At 34.8% G+C, this 14,932-nt stretch overlaps 2 protein-coding genes across 5 annotated transcripts in view; one reads left to right on the plus strand and one right to left on the minus strand.

Moving 5' to 3' along the window:
- Positions 1-12,709, minus strand: part of LOC144968392 (disintegrin and metalloproteinase domain-containing protein 10-like) — a 96,403-nt gene extending 83,694 nt beyond the window's left edge. For all 4 annotated transcript variants that reach the window (XM_078906693.1, XM_078906692.1, XM_078906694.1 and 1 more), the window contains exon 1: positions 12,198-12,709. The gene's annotated coding sequence lies outside the window, so the exon portion shown is untranslated. The remainder of the gene's footprint in view (positions 1-12,197) is intronic.
- LOC144969344 (uncharacterized) lies at positions 11,446-11,949 on the plus strand. The gene has a single exon (XM_078908453.1). It carries the CDS (start codon positions 11,446-11,448, stop codon positions 11,947-11,949), a length of 504 nt encoding a protein of 167 aa, XP_078764579.1.
- Positions 12,710-14,932: the final 2,223 nt, after the last annotated feature.

Consider the following 14,932-nt stretch of genomic DNA (forward strand, 5'->3'; position numbering starts at 1 on the left):
GGAGTTTTTTTTTTAAGTCATCTAATTAATTAAAATGTTTACCCAAGTGAATCGAATGTTATAATTGTCCGGCGAAAATATAAGGAAAAGTTAGAAAGAAAAGAAGGGAGATTGGGCTGTTTGTGAAACGCTGTTTGGTGAAGATAAATGTGAGAAAAGACAGGAAATAAAACAAGAAGAAAAGAAAAGAAAAAGGAAGGAAAAGGAAGGAAGGAAGGAAGGAGGAAGAAAGGGCAAAAGAAAAGAAAAAGAGGGTGAGGAGGAGGATGATGCGAAGGAAAAGGATTAGGAAGAGGATATGGGAGTGGCGGAGGAGATGAAGAAGCTTAAGCAAGAGAAATGGAAATTTAGTAGGATAAAGAGGAGGAAGAAAATAAAGAAAAGAAGAGGCGGAGGTGGCTGAGAGAATAAAAGAAGCAAGAGTTGCAAACGTTGCATCACGCACGAGCTGGTGACCGTGTAGACAATACCACTTGAGATGGGCACACTTGAACCAAGTGGTTTTTAACCGCCGTACATCGCAAAAAACTCGTTAAAAAAAATTTAGCCAGAAAACCCGTCCTTCAAATATCGATCGATTTAAATGACCCTCATCTTGGCAAAAACTGTCAAACCTGGTACTTCGCAAAGTGCCAAGTTTGAGAGTTTTTGCCAAGATTGATATTTGAAGGACCAGTTTTCTGGCCAGATTTTAAAATTTGAGTTTTACTAGAGTACGACGATTAACTGGTTAAAGTGTTGTGAAGTGTTATCGCCTGTAATTACTAGACTCACGGCTAACCACAACTTTCCTCTATTCAGAAAAAAAAACATTTTCTGTTTCCATTTTTGCCAGAAAACAACATTTCAACTATCGATCGCTTAAAATTATCTTCAAAAAGTCTCAAACCTGTTGCTTTTAATGGTCTTGGGTTCGATACTTGTTTTGTTTTTTTTGTTTTTAAGGGTTTTACGGCGCTTGCAACACATTTAGGTTATATCAGCGCCAGTAAAAAGGAAGAAAATGGGATAGTAAAAAGTTATAGAATTACAATTAAAGCATCCAAGAAAAAGTAAGACAAAGGGGAATTGAGAACAAATAGGGATCAGATGTAGATTCCAAGAGCATACCACCAATGTAATTAGTTTGAAATCACCTACAAGTCTCATCCAGACACATGCACAAAATCCAACAAAGAGGAACACACTCAAATGCTTACATTATACATTCAAAATAAAAATAATAATACATAACAGAGAGATGATTTACAAGGAAAAAAATATCATCTCCCAAAACAATAACTATGCATTTGACTGTTTCCCTCCCAGTTAAGATTCCGGCCAGTGCCAGGACAAAACCAAGTAATCTCATTCCAAGACAAAGACAGAAAGCATGTTGGATAACAGATATAAGGGGATAGAAGACACAGTAAGTACCTCCCTGCCCGCTATGGGAGGTCAGGATCGGGTTCGAGACAAATTATCGCGTGCCATTTTTGTAGATCGATATTTAGCTGAATTTTAAAAAAATGTTTAACTGAGAGTAAAAAGCAGAAAAATAAAGTCAAAGGCATGACGGTTGTTGTCGATCTACTTGCCACCGCCTACTTATTTGTACACACCTACTAGAATATGGATATCTTGAAAGTTGGATTAAAAAAAAAAAACAACCGAACACAAGTGCGAGCACAAACAAACAAATCAACACATACACACACGCGCGCGCACACACGCACACACACACTCAGCACGCTTATATAATAAACAATAATCACACAACAAGATAGAGAGATAGAGGGGAAGAGAGACAGAGAGAGAGAGAGAGAGAGAGAGAGAGAGAGAGAGAGAGAGGGTAGAGAGAGAGAGATGTGATTTGCAAATAACAACTTAGAATACTAGAGTTTTTGTTTTTGTTTTTAAGGGTTTTACGGCACTTGCAACACATTAAGGTCATATAAGCGCCAGTAAAAAGGAAGAAAATGGGATAGTAAAAAGTTCTTGAATTACAATTAAAGCACAAAAGAAAAGGTGAGACAAAGGGGAATTGGTTCAAATAGGGAACAGGTGTAGATTCCAAGAGCACACCGTCAAAGTACTTAGTTTGAGATCACCCAAAAGTCTCATCCAGACACAAGCACAGGCCCGAACTAAGAGGAACACACTCAAATGCTTACAAATCATATAATATAATATGTAAACTAAACATAATACAATGCATAACCGAGAGATGATTTACAAGGAAAAAACTTCACCTCCCAAAACAATAACTATGCATTTGACTGTTTCCCTCCCAGCCAGGACTCTGACCAGGGCCAGGAAAAAAACCAAGCAATCTCATTCCAAGACAAAGACAGAAAGCATGTTGGAAAATAGATATATGGGGATAGAAGACACAGTATGTACCTCCCTGCCCGCTATGGGAGGTCAGGATCCCCACCCAGAGAATACTAGAGTATACCAATGATAATATTATGTTCTGTTATTTACCCTCATAAAACACGTTTTATTATCGCCGTTTATTATAGGCTAATTGGCCTGTATTCACAAATAATTATATAGAGTGGATCTCTGAATAGAGCGGACCTCAAAGTTCAATCGTTATGACACGTAAACACGGGAGTGGCTCAAAACTTGATGTCAGAATTCTCCAAGCCTTTCCGACCATGCAGAGACACACGGGCATTAAATTTAATATTTAAACAATATCAATGCTCAGCAAGCATTACAATACATCTTCTATTTTATAAGCCCACAAGGAACCAAATTTAATAAAACGGGGATGTCCTTTGCCAAAACTTTTTGTAAAAGTCTGAAATGTTTTGGAGTTTTTTTATAGTACAGACCATACATTTAAAAAAGTTCATGCAAGCTTCTTTTCATCAGATTGTATCACTTTTTATTTGAATAGACCCATATCCAACTAGCTTCCCCTTAACAGTGACCTTAACGGACCAATCAACAAATCAACTCACCAATACCGACCAAGGTCAACCGGAACAAGTCAAACAGTCGGTTTTCCGGCGTCGTTAACCGGAAAAAAAGGACATCCCTGATAAATTAGTGTTAGGCGCCAGTCATATTATATCATAATTCAAAGAAAACGGAAAGTACGGGACGCAGTGTTAAAAATAAAGCTTATCGTTTTACTGAAGGAGTGCGAGCAACAATAATACATTACTATTTATGTCACCTCATGTTCACTTTCGTTTATCTTTTCAAATCTCTTTGGATTTTCAGTTTAATCCGACTGACCTTTCCTTTATATCGTATTTAAATCAGTACCAATAAGCTCATAAAACAGATACTTTGCTTTTAATAACATTGCATTAATTTTTATTAATCACTAAAACATTCAATGGTTTCGGAACTCACGGCAGGAATCCGTAAGAACTAAAACTAGAGGTGCCTAAACGAGACAAAAGCTAGAGGTGCCTAAATGAGCCAATAAAGTGGAGATAAAAAAATATAAAGTGAGTAGATGTGACTCATATATAAGGGAACAACACAAAACAAACGACGTTTCGGCCCTTGGCCTTCGTCAGGAGAAAGTAAACACAAACACAAATATGTAAATTTACAAAATATCACATTTTGTCAAATGTGGTAATAAAGTTAATGTGAGGAAAGGGCGTCGAGTGAGTGTGGATGCAATGAGACAGTAACATGGAGAGAAAAATACAGTGAGTAGTATTGTAAATTTACAAAAATGTGAACGTCTCCTGACGAAGGCCAAGGGCCAAAACGTTGTTTGTTTTCTGTTGTTCCCTTATATATGGGTCACATCTAATCACTTTATTTTTCTCTCCGTGATAACTACAGCTTCAAAAGCCTTGGTTGAGGTTCAACAGCTATGATATTTTAACTTATAGCTCTTAGTAGGTACATAAGTGAGTCCTAGAGGACTGAGTCTCATACCCAAAACAAACACAACAGTCATGACATATGAAGCTAGTGATTGTTATAATACGATATGGTGGGCTCTGAAGCAAGACATTTTAAGGAGACTCCAACGCCTAATATTACTATATTTATATTACGTGGTATTACTACCCTACTTACCTAGAGAGTATAAAAATATTTACACCTGTGAAACTATGTATTGTGCTACAATGCAAATATATTTTATTAGTATTAGTCTGCCTACATGAAATGAAACCTTCAGAGCACGTCATTTGTAGGGGAAAAGGGGGGGGGGTGCTTGATACTTTCATCAAGTATAGAAGGAACGGAATTGACGCCACTCAGTTCTTTTTTTGTTTTTAGACAACCATTTCAATGATAAGTTCTCAGTAGTAAAATTATACCAATCCGTTATACCCGCTGGCGGATGCTGTGAGTGGATTACCTAAACAAACATCATCAATAAAACAAGGAAAATGAGACCAAAATGAGCTTTAAGTAAAATTGTTTTGAGTAGGGACTGATTAATAAGGGTCATGAAGGCGTAATTTATACTATAGGCTTTAAGGGACTAAAGGAATTACTTGAGGAGAGGACGCGAATATATAAAGCAAAAGACGTCTAAGGCAGATTTACCAAAACCAAAGTATTCAATCATTGCTGTGTGGAGACAGGGGGGTGGGTCTGAAAAAAGCCCTCCTCGACTAAACCCAGGATCGATACCTTTGCTTATGAGTTGATTGCCTTACCAATAGAGCTTTTGGGACTCCAACGACTCGTAAAGCAAAACAATAACAACAACATTAAAAACAAACAAGAACACCAATAATAATAAAAACAAAAAAGAACACCAATAATAATAAAAACAAAAAAAAAACAATAATAGTAAAAGCAACAATATAATAATAATAATAATAATAATAATAATAATAATAATAATAATAATAATAATAATAATAATAATAATAATAATAATAATGATAATGACGATGATAACAACAACTAATAATAATAATAATAATAATATAACAATAACAAAATAATAATAATAATAATAATAATAATAATAATAATAATAATAATAAATAATAATAATAATAATAATAATAATAATAATAATAATAATAATAATAATAATAATAATAATAATAATAATAATAATAATGGTAAAAAATACACCAACAACAAAAATGACCCCTTTTTTTCTTGGATTAGGAGGAGCCCGTCTAAAAGTCGTTTCATCAAGACCATGACATGATATTGGTTGAATATCAATGGGGGGGGGGGGGGGGGGGGGGTTTAACCAGCTAACTGGCGTACTTTGGAAAAACATGAGGGTCATTTAAATCGATCGATATTTGAAGGAGTTTTCTGACCTAATCTTAAATACATATTTTTCCAGAGTACGGCAGTTAACTTGTTAAAAAAAAATGAATGAGACAACATGTCGCAATGGCAAAGATTATTTTTCAAAATAAAAAAAATAAAATGTTTCACCATATAATTAACACAAGCAAATACTAAAGTTAAAAAAAAAAACAGTCAGTTTTCAATATGATTTTCAATACGAAAGGAAAACTTATTTTATAAAGGCTTCCTAAAACCTTTACGACGCCTGATAGTAGAGGGGGGAATAATGAAGGGGGGGGGGGGGGGGGGGGGGGTAGGGGATAAGAAGGGAGAACTTGAATATCTATAAATAGAATAGAATGACACGAACATAGTAGAGTCCACCACGGGCACGAATGACTGGCGTCGATGAAGGTCCTTAGGAGAGTGACCCTTAGAACAGGTATGTTATAATAAGTCTGGAATACCAGGATACAACTGGAATACCAGGATACAACTTTCCTGGAAAAGTATAATAAATTATATTTAACACAAGTTTGTTCTAACCAGAGGGCACAACCATGGGTGGTATTGAATGACATTTACGACGTTCAATTCACGATATCTGGCCTAAATAAAACTAAAATAAATAAATTAAAGAACAAAAAATAACGGATTATTATTAGATCAATGAAATCGATAATGTATGATCGATTTAGCCTTTGAAGTAATGGACGAAAACATAAAATCAATCATTCTATTTTGCAACGCAATTAGCGAGACAAACGGGAGAGAAATAAAACATCCCTTAATAAAGGCATTTATGTGGTTCATTCATTGTTTATAATGGCACTTTTTATGTTTAAATTCAACTAAAAACACCCTTATGGGATTGATTTAAAAGCCCAAGTGTACTAAAAATCAGACATAATACGAACAAAATTAACAGAGAAAAGACTTTCACTTACTATTACCGCTTGGTTATAATCATGAATCTTCTTCATCATCATCATCATCATCATCATCATCATCATCATCAATCATCATCATTATCATCTTCGTCATCATTATCATCGTCGTCGTCCTCGTATCATCATCATTATCATCATCATCACCACCTCCACCACAATCATCATCATCATCATTATCAGGCATCCAGAGCGAATCGCTGAACTGTAAGGTTTCTATGGCGTGAATTAAAGAGCAGTACAAAATGCGTGTTGCTAAACGATGAAATACAGGAGGTAAACAGCTCAACACACCAATGTGGATACAAGAAACACGCTATCTATGACCAATCGATAATGTGTGAACAATGAATGGGCGGGGCAGATTATTGATAGATAAAATTAGATCCTTCAGACAGTCCCACTTATAGATAGTATGCGCTTGGCTAAGAAGCTCATAACATTGCCATCCGGAAGTATAATGGACAAACACACAAAACTATGTGTATCCATGAACGTTTATAGTCGGTTATACAGTTCAGTGAGCATTACTCATAAACGCGGATGGCAAAAAACATCAACAAAGACCTGTATGACGTCATCTTCGAACTATCTATTGAGACATCGTGAGCACATCCTCCAATGTTGAGATAATAAATAAATAAATAAATATGCGTTCAATGAGTTATGAGGACCATTTACATGACCACAAAGCCACATAACATCATGCAGAGTAACACAAATAACACCTATTATCCATTTAGTTATGTTTTCGGATCAGAAGATTCTGGGTTCGAGCCTCGCTCGGGCGCTTAGTTGAGTTCTTAGAAAAGACACTTTACTCACATTCTCTCACCGTACTCAGGTGTAAAACGAGAACCTGGCCGTCAACAGGGTTGTCTCTGTCGGAAAAAATATAATATCGCCTAACAGGCATCTCGTTCTACAAGTTACGTATTGCTGTTGGACTCTTTGTAAAGCGCTTTGAGCACGTTTAGTGGATATTGCGCTATATAAAAGCTATCGTTTTTGTTTTTTTGTTTTGTTTTGTTGTTGTTTTGTTTTCTCATCCGGGGTATACAAACAGAAAATTTTCCGGTTGTATGCTAGGGAAGAAGGACCTAACAAGTGCTGTTGCACGGCTTTGTGGTTATGTCTCGTCCTCCATGCAGCTGGTGGCTTGGGACCCCTTGTGAAGCGATTTGAACAAGTTTATAGGGTATTGCGACATATAAAAGCTCATTGGGGGGGGGGGGGGCATTTAAAAAATATTCATTATGGATCTCTATTCGAATCAAGTTCAAGAGAATTAATAATTCTGAAGCAATTTTAAAAATATTTTTAGAAAAAAAAACAAACAAACACACACACACACACACACACACACACACAAACACACACACACACAAAGCCCCTATATCTTATTATTTTAATTCTCACTTTACTTTTAGGGGCATGATTCATCTTGACAAACATCGTTTCGAGACTGTGGGTCGTATATAAGTTTTTAACATCTAAGCTAATCAGACGTTTTGAGACTGCGTGTCACAATGACGTTTTTAACGTTTAAATAAGCCCGACGTAAGATAGCAGTTAGATAACACATCAATCTATAAGAGTATTGTAGATGGATATAATTGTTTGAGGTGGCGGATCACAACTAACTGGTGCATTCAATCGATTTTCATTTGTTTATCTTTGTGACCTTGGCCTGGTTATTCTGATGTGCTCTTAGATGTGTATGTGTATGTAGATGTGTATACACTATGTTATCAAAATTTCATTTTACTTTTTAACCACAATTATTAGTATTATCATCTTGTTTTGCTAGTTTCGATAACTATTTTTTCTCTTTCACGGATGTATGGTGCCATCACATTTTGCGTTTTATTGACGAAAGCCTAAAATAAATTTGACACGTCAAACATTAAAAACAAAGTAAAACGTAAAATTATAATTATCTGTGTCAACTCGAGGTCAAATATATTATGAAAAACAAGCTGTAGATTTGTGCAAAGGAACCTGGAAGAAAAACAATACGAATTTTACCATCTTTTCTCTGAATATAATCAGGTCTAATCAGGAGGTTTCCTTTCCTAAACACACACACACACACACACACACACATATATAAACACACATACAAACACACACACGCAAAAAAAATACGCACACACACACAAAGACAAACAGCCACTTAGCTGTTGATATAGAAGACCACTAATACTAATAATAGTATGCTGTCAGGCCACAATAGAGTCGAGTGACGTATTCAATAACCCCCCCCCCCCCCCCACCCCCTAGTCACGGGTTTGTGCTATTGTTCCGTGTCTAATGACACTCTGACATTCTCGTCACGACTCTATCAACTCTGATCACTATCTCAGTACCGAGTTTTAACACGGTTATTAATTATATTATGTGCTTGGGTAAAATACTCACAAAATCCGCCAGTCGAATATAACGTACCGACACACAATACTGTAGGCAACCTTGAATGTGTAATGATGCTTGCTATACGTTTAGTTAAAACACTCATAATCTCTGCCTTCAACACACAAAACTATGTGCTATATTAAAAACTTATTATCCGTTTAATACAATTTAGTGATAACTACTCATAAAAACGGCTGGCTAAAAACATAAGCAAAGAGCTGAGTGACGTCAATTTCATTCCTTCTATTTCCACTTCTACTTAACATATTTAATTGTAAAAATAAGTAAGCATGTAAGACCAGTATCTTCTAATATATTATTAGAAGATACTGCGTAAGACAAATAAATCGACATTGATAATGCGCAACACCATGGCTTGAACTAGGAAAAAAAAGCATTGATATTTTTTACAGCTCAATATCTATTAAAATGTGCTCAAACCAAATATTCAATAGTAATACAATAACTTGCCCACCTTCTCATTGGAAGTATTATATATGGAGTGGTAATGATTCTGAAAATGAACAATTTTAGGTGGAAACTATGATATTGTTTAAGTTTATTTTACTCAAGAGAATGAAAATATCGTTTCACGAAGTGCATAAAACCCAACATTTCATGCTTCTGATCATTGCAACGTAATATCAAGGATATCATTTGCTGTTTCTTTTTTTTAAAGCATCAATTTTTTTTCTGGAAAGAACAAAAATATATGAATATATGAAAATATTTCTTACAAAGCTTCTTTTCATCAAATGGTATTCACCATTCAAGCTTCCCCTTAACCGTTGTTTTAAAAAAAAAAACAATACTTTCATCTTTAAAAAGAAACAAAAATTAAATTAAAAAACGAAAAATATATATATATTTTTGAAAAAAACAAAAACTAACCAATACTGAACAAGATCAGCCGGAAGATATCCAAAAAAGGCGTTCTTCGGATTTGGCCGGAAAAAAGGCATCCCTGTTAAAATTCATATTTTGTTATCCGCTTCATTCTGACACAATCCAAGTTTGATTGGATGGATCGCATATTATTATATGTAAAATCTGAAAAGACAAGAGATGTCTTTTTTGGGACGTGACTTCGGATCAAGATAATAATAATAATATGACTCTAAATCACTAACAGGAAACAAGCGGAGACTCCCACCTGTTATAAAATTACACATAATATTATAATCTCAAGAGGTGAGATGGATTAGATCCGTGTACAAAAGGAGGCGGAGTCTCGTCATTGTCATTGTCAGCATCTGACACACACTGAGAGATGCGGGCAGAGCGTAGACATGAATCATACACATCTCGAAAATAAATGTCATGTTTTCCCAAGCGTTGATGTTCTCTGGTGTGTACTACGTCACCTCTCTATGTTTGTCTATCTATAGAATTACTTAACCCATATCTATTTATTTATCTATCTATCTACAAATCTATTTTCTCAATCTATCCATATTGGTTATCATTTTTTAAAATCTGTACTTATTTATGTCTTTCAATAAGTCGATTTGTTACTTTCTATCATATACCAACACACACACACACACACACACACACATACACACACACACACATGGTCGCTGATTTCATTTACTACGGTAAGATACTTTGGGCACATTATGACATATAAAATATATTATATTATGTTATATCATAGGTATGTATTTGATAAACGAACTAGAAATGACTAGTGGATTTTTTATTATAGCACATAACACTACGATAGTTTGTAAAATCATTAATATCCACCCCGTCATTACTTTTTTGCTGGTAATATAGGATGTGGAACTTATCGCTTACGATATTACATGAAATCAACAATATATTGTTTTTACAATCCTCTGCGCATTTTCATATGAAAATAAGCATGCCATATTACACATACTTCATCCAGACACCAAGCTTCCGATAATGAGACAACACAAGATCGATAGATCAATAGATAATGAGCATCACTTGGCAACAAGAAATTTTATAATATCTTCTATCTAGTCTAGACTGTAATTCATTTTCTATGTGTAAGATCGTGTGTTTAGGAAATCGCACAATGAAGACAAGATAAACGGATGCTCAGATCGGAATAGTGCACCCATTACTTTCCTTCAATTTTAACTCAAATTACTCAGCTGGTAGGTCGTTGAGTTGATATTGATACGTGTACGTACGATTAAAAGTCAGACAAATTTTTAAAAAAACTCCAGCCCTTGCCCCATTCTGAACGAACAGCCAAAATGTATCTGGGAACATTTTAGATCAACATTTAACTATTTTGCGACTACTGTATTTCCTAGTTCTATCCCAAGAGTAACAAACAAACGACAATCCAATGGGCCCTTGGAACTAAAGGGTTACTGGAATTAAAACGTTTATTGCAGCACAACTCGGACTTATTAATTAGACAAAGTCCCTATTTACCTACCGCATCGTTTTCCAATGCAAATAATCGTTCAATCACTCGGATGCAATACATAAAACGTTATGTATTCTGTTCACGAGGTGAGTGGGGTGTAATTTTATATTTCCGATATCCCACCTTGCCCATATGATTGTAGTTATTGTTAATGTACAGAAGAAAAGAGCTTTAATGAGGCATTTTTATGATGTGTTTATAGCAGGTATAAACTTACAAATCAACAGCAACAAATGGCAAAATAATAATAATAATAATAATAATAATAATAATAATAATAATAATAATAGGTAATAATAATAATAAGAAGAAGAAGAAGAAGAAGAAGAAGAAGAAGAAGAAGAAGAAGAAGAACTCTCAAAGCATATAGAAACACAAGTTAATAAGGCAAACAGAATCCTTGGACTCATCAATAGATCTTTTACCTATTTAGATGCAGCAACTATGAAAATACTATTTACTGCATTAGTCAGACCCCATCTCGAGTTCAGCAACTCAGTATGGTCACCACAATTTGAGAAAGATAAGAAACTTATTGAAGGCGTGCTTCGCAGAGCAACAAAAGTAATTCCTGGGTTGAAAGATAAGCAATATGAGGATAGACTGAAACGTATTGAAATTCCAAGCATGACATACAGACGAGTACGAGGTGATATGATTGAAACATACAAGTTTACACACAGTTTGTATCCAGTCGAGAGTAAACTTTTCGTGTTTGCAAACAATGGAACCAGAGGTCATAATTACAAGCTGCATAAACCAAGGTGTAACACATCGCTTAGGCAACACTACTTTAATCAACGTGTGATCGACCGCTGGAACAGTCTCCCTGAAACGGTGACCAATGCTCCAAGTGTCAACGCCTTCAAAAATAGCTTAGATAGCCACTTAGCAGATTACATGTTTAGCATAGTTGAACCGCCCATTAAGATCCCATCAAAGGGTTAGACGTATATACAGGTCAAAAGATCTGTTAGGGTTAGGGCCTTCAATTTATCAAAAAGTTTATATATTATAGATACAGGTCAAAAGATCTGTTAGGGCTTTTTATTGACTTTTATCTCGATGAACTGAATGCCAAGATCAGCAAAGGCACAAAACGCCTAATACGCTGGAAAACTATACTATACTATACTATACTAAGAAGAAGAAGAAGAAGAAGAAGAAGAAGAAGAAGAAATTATGAAACAACATACCTGAATACAGTCACTGATATAAACACCGAGAGAATAACCAATACTAGAACAGTCGATTGGAATTAAATGTGTAATCCGACGTGAATATTAACTGATAACCTACGCTTGTCTGACTAAGTCAATAAATAATATCCAGCTGATAACTAACACGCAGCGAAATATAAATCTCACATCACTTCATCAAACGAATCGCGAGAGTTAATGATTGGATAAGGGCAGACGAATAAATGTAGGACACAGCAGTTGACTCTAACATGACAATGCAACTAACTCTCTCCTTCTCCCTTGAGAGTGTGTGTCAAGTGTTGCACTCGCTTGCCGTCTCGTAGAATGTCAAAACACGGGAAAGATACAGACGAAAGACGATGTATAAATAGAGCTTCTGTTAATGTTGCCCTTCGTTCAAAGTAACTTATGGCCGGTATGTTCATTGAACCGGACACACACAAGAAAATAGGGGCCGGTCGGACGAAAACATACACAGGTGTGTCATGACTTAGTGACTGAAGAACGACCTCGCACCTGTGTCACGTTGTGATCATGTGACTAAGTTCATCTAAGAGGGTGTGTCCGTTCCTGTGAATTCTTGTTTTTATTCATTAGCTTATGAAAGGATAGCAGTTAAAATTTACCTTATCAAAATGGAAACAATGCTTCACAACTTGGAAGGAGATGTCTTTAAAAGATATCAATAATGACTGCAAAATAAAATTTAACGATATTGATAATATTATATAATTTTAGTGGGAAATAAAGGTGTGTAAGAATTAGGAAGGGAAACAACTACTCATTTATTTTACATGTAATATATTTAAATGGGTTACCTTTCGTGAGATTTCACTCGGACGAGTGTAAACAACGTATACTTTGTTTCTGTTTTTTTGTTGTTTTTTTCCGGGGGTTTTTTCGTTTTTTGTATTTTCTTTTGTTTGTTTGTTTTGTTTTGTTTTGTTTTGTTTTTGTTTTTTTTTGTTTTGTTTTTATTTATTTTTTTTTTGGGTTTTTTTTTTTTTTTTTTTTTTTGTTTTTTTTTTGTTTTTTTTTTTTTTTTTTTTTTTTGTATGACGAGCGTAAATAATTCACATGCCAAAAATAAGGAAGGAAATAGATAAATGACTAGATAAATAAACAGATTTCTTCCATTTGGGGAATACGGTATTGTTCAAGTGGATAAAAAAATTAAGTATTTATAAAGCGCAATATCCACTAAAATAAACCTGCTCAAAGAACTTTACAAGCCAAGAGCAACACTTACAATGTCGGACGAGACAGGGCACCTGTAAAACGATATGAAAATGATTTTAATTTAATAGTGGGCCAGATACTCATTTTACACCCATTTACGGTCGGAGAATGGTGAGAGAAAAGGACTCAACCTTGTGCCGCATATAGCGGGGCTCAGAACACGAGCCCGAGAGTTACTGATCCGAGTCGAGTGTCATACCACAAGACCACAAAACCAGACGAAATCATAATAATGTCATAAAATGTTTTAACTCGAAACGTCATGATAAAGAACGAATGTAACATGGATGATCATTTATCGTATTTATTCTTAGATAGGCAATACTTATTCGTCAACAACCGCTCTGTGTGTTTGAGCATGAGTATGACAAAGTAATGTTTTACTCTTATCTCCACTAATATTTGTTTTAGTATCCCTACTCCAATTCTCCACGCCGTTTAGCGAGTGTGTGTGTGTGTGGGGGGGGGGGGGGGGGGGGGGCTGACTCTTGTTTAGTTTTTAAAATCAGGTTGAGATCAAACGAGCTGCGGGTCAATCCAAAACATGCCTTCCATCCTCTTTAGATCATTTGTAATGCTGGAGTCCGTAACTTTCTTTATTTTATAATTGAATATCAATGTCCAGCCATGTAGACCGGTAGGTTTCGAATTCGAGTATCGCTCTGAGCGGCGTATTGTCGACTTGTTGGAAAATGTTCTTTACTCACATTCTCTCACTGCACTCAGGTGTATAATTAATACCTGAACGTTAACAACGCGTCTCTGTTTTGTGTTTAAATTGTGATATGGTATCACCTAACAGGAGTCATGTCTCGCCCTACATGTTAAGTGTTGCTGTTGGTTAGGAATCCCTCTAAAGCGCATTGAGAACGTTTAATGGATATTGCGTCATCTTGGAAAAGAGAAGTTTAAAAAAGAGTTAGCTTAAAATAGAAATGATAATAAGAATTGGGATATTTCAAAATGTTTGTTTTTCATGACATTTATTATCTAAAAATTATTATTATTATTATTATTATTATTATTATTATTATTATTATTATTATTATTATTATTATTATTATTATTATTATTATTATTATTATTATCATTATTATTATTATTATCATTATTATTACCATTATTAGTGTTATTATTATTATTATTATTATTATTATTTTTATTATTATTATTATTATCATATTATTATTATTATTATTATTATTATTATTATTATTATTATTATTATTATTATTATTATGATCATTATCATTATTATAAACTGTCACAAAAAGATAAAACCTAACGACAAGTCAACCGAACACCTTTGTCTCTGTTTCCAACTTGTGCCGTAGCCAGTAAATAGTTGACCGATATGTAATGCAAGAGGCAAATGAGATGCCGATCCATAATCAAGCACGAATCCATAAAATCATTGAAAGAAAAGAGGTGAAGGTGGCCGATGGTGGCAATGTTTGTGCTTCCATGTGGTCAAGTGGTATGACACTCGC

Source organism: Berghia stephanieae, chromosome 3 (assembly GCF_034508935.2).
Source record: "Berghia stephanieae isolate SIO BIC M18660-M18661 chromosome 3, UCSD_Bste_1.3, whole genome shotgun sequence".
NCBI lineage: Eukaryota > Metazoa > Mollusca > Gastropoda > Nudibranchia > Aeolidiidae > Berghia > Berghia stephanieae.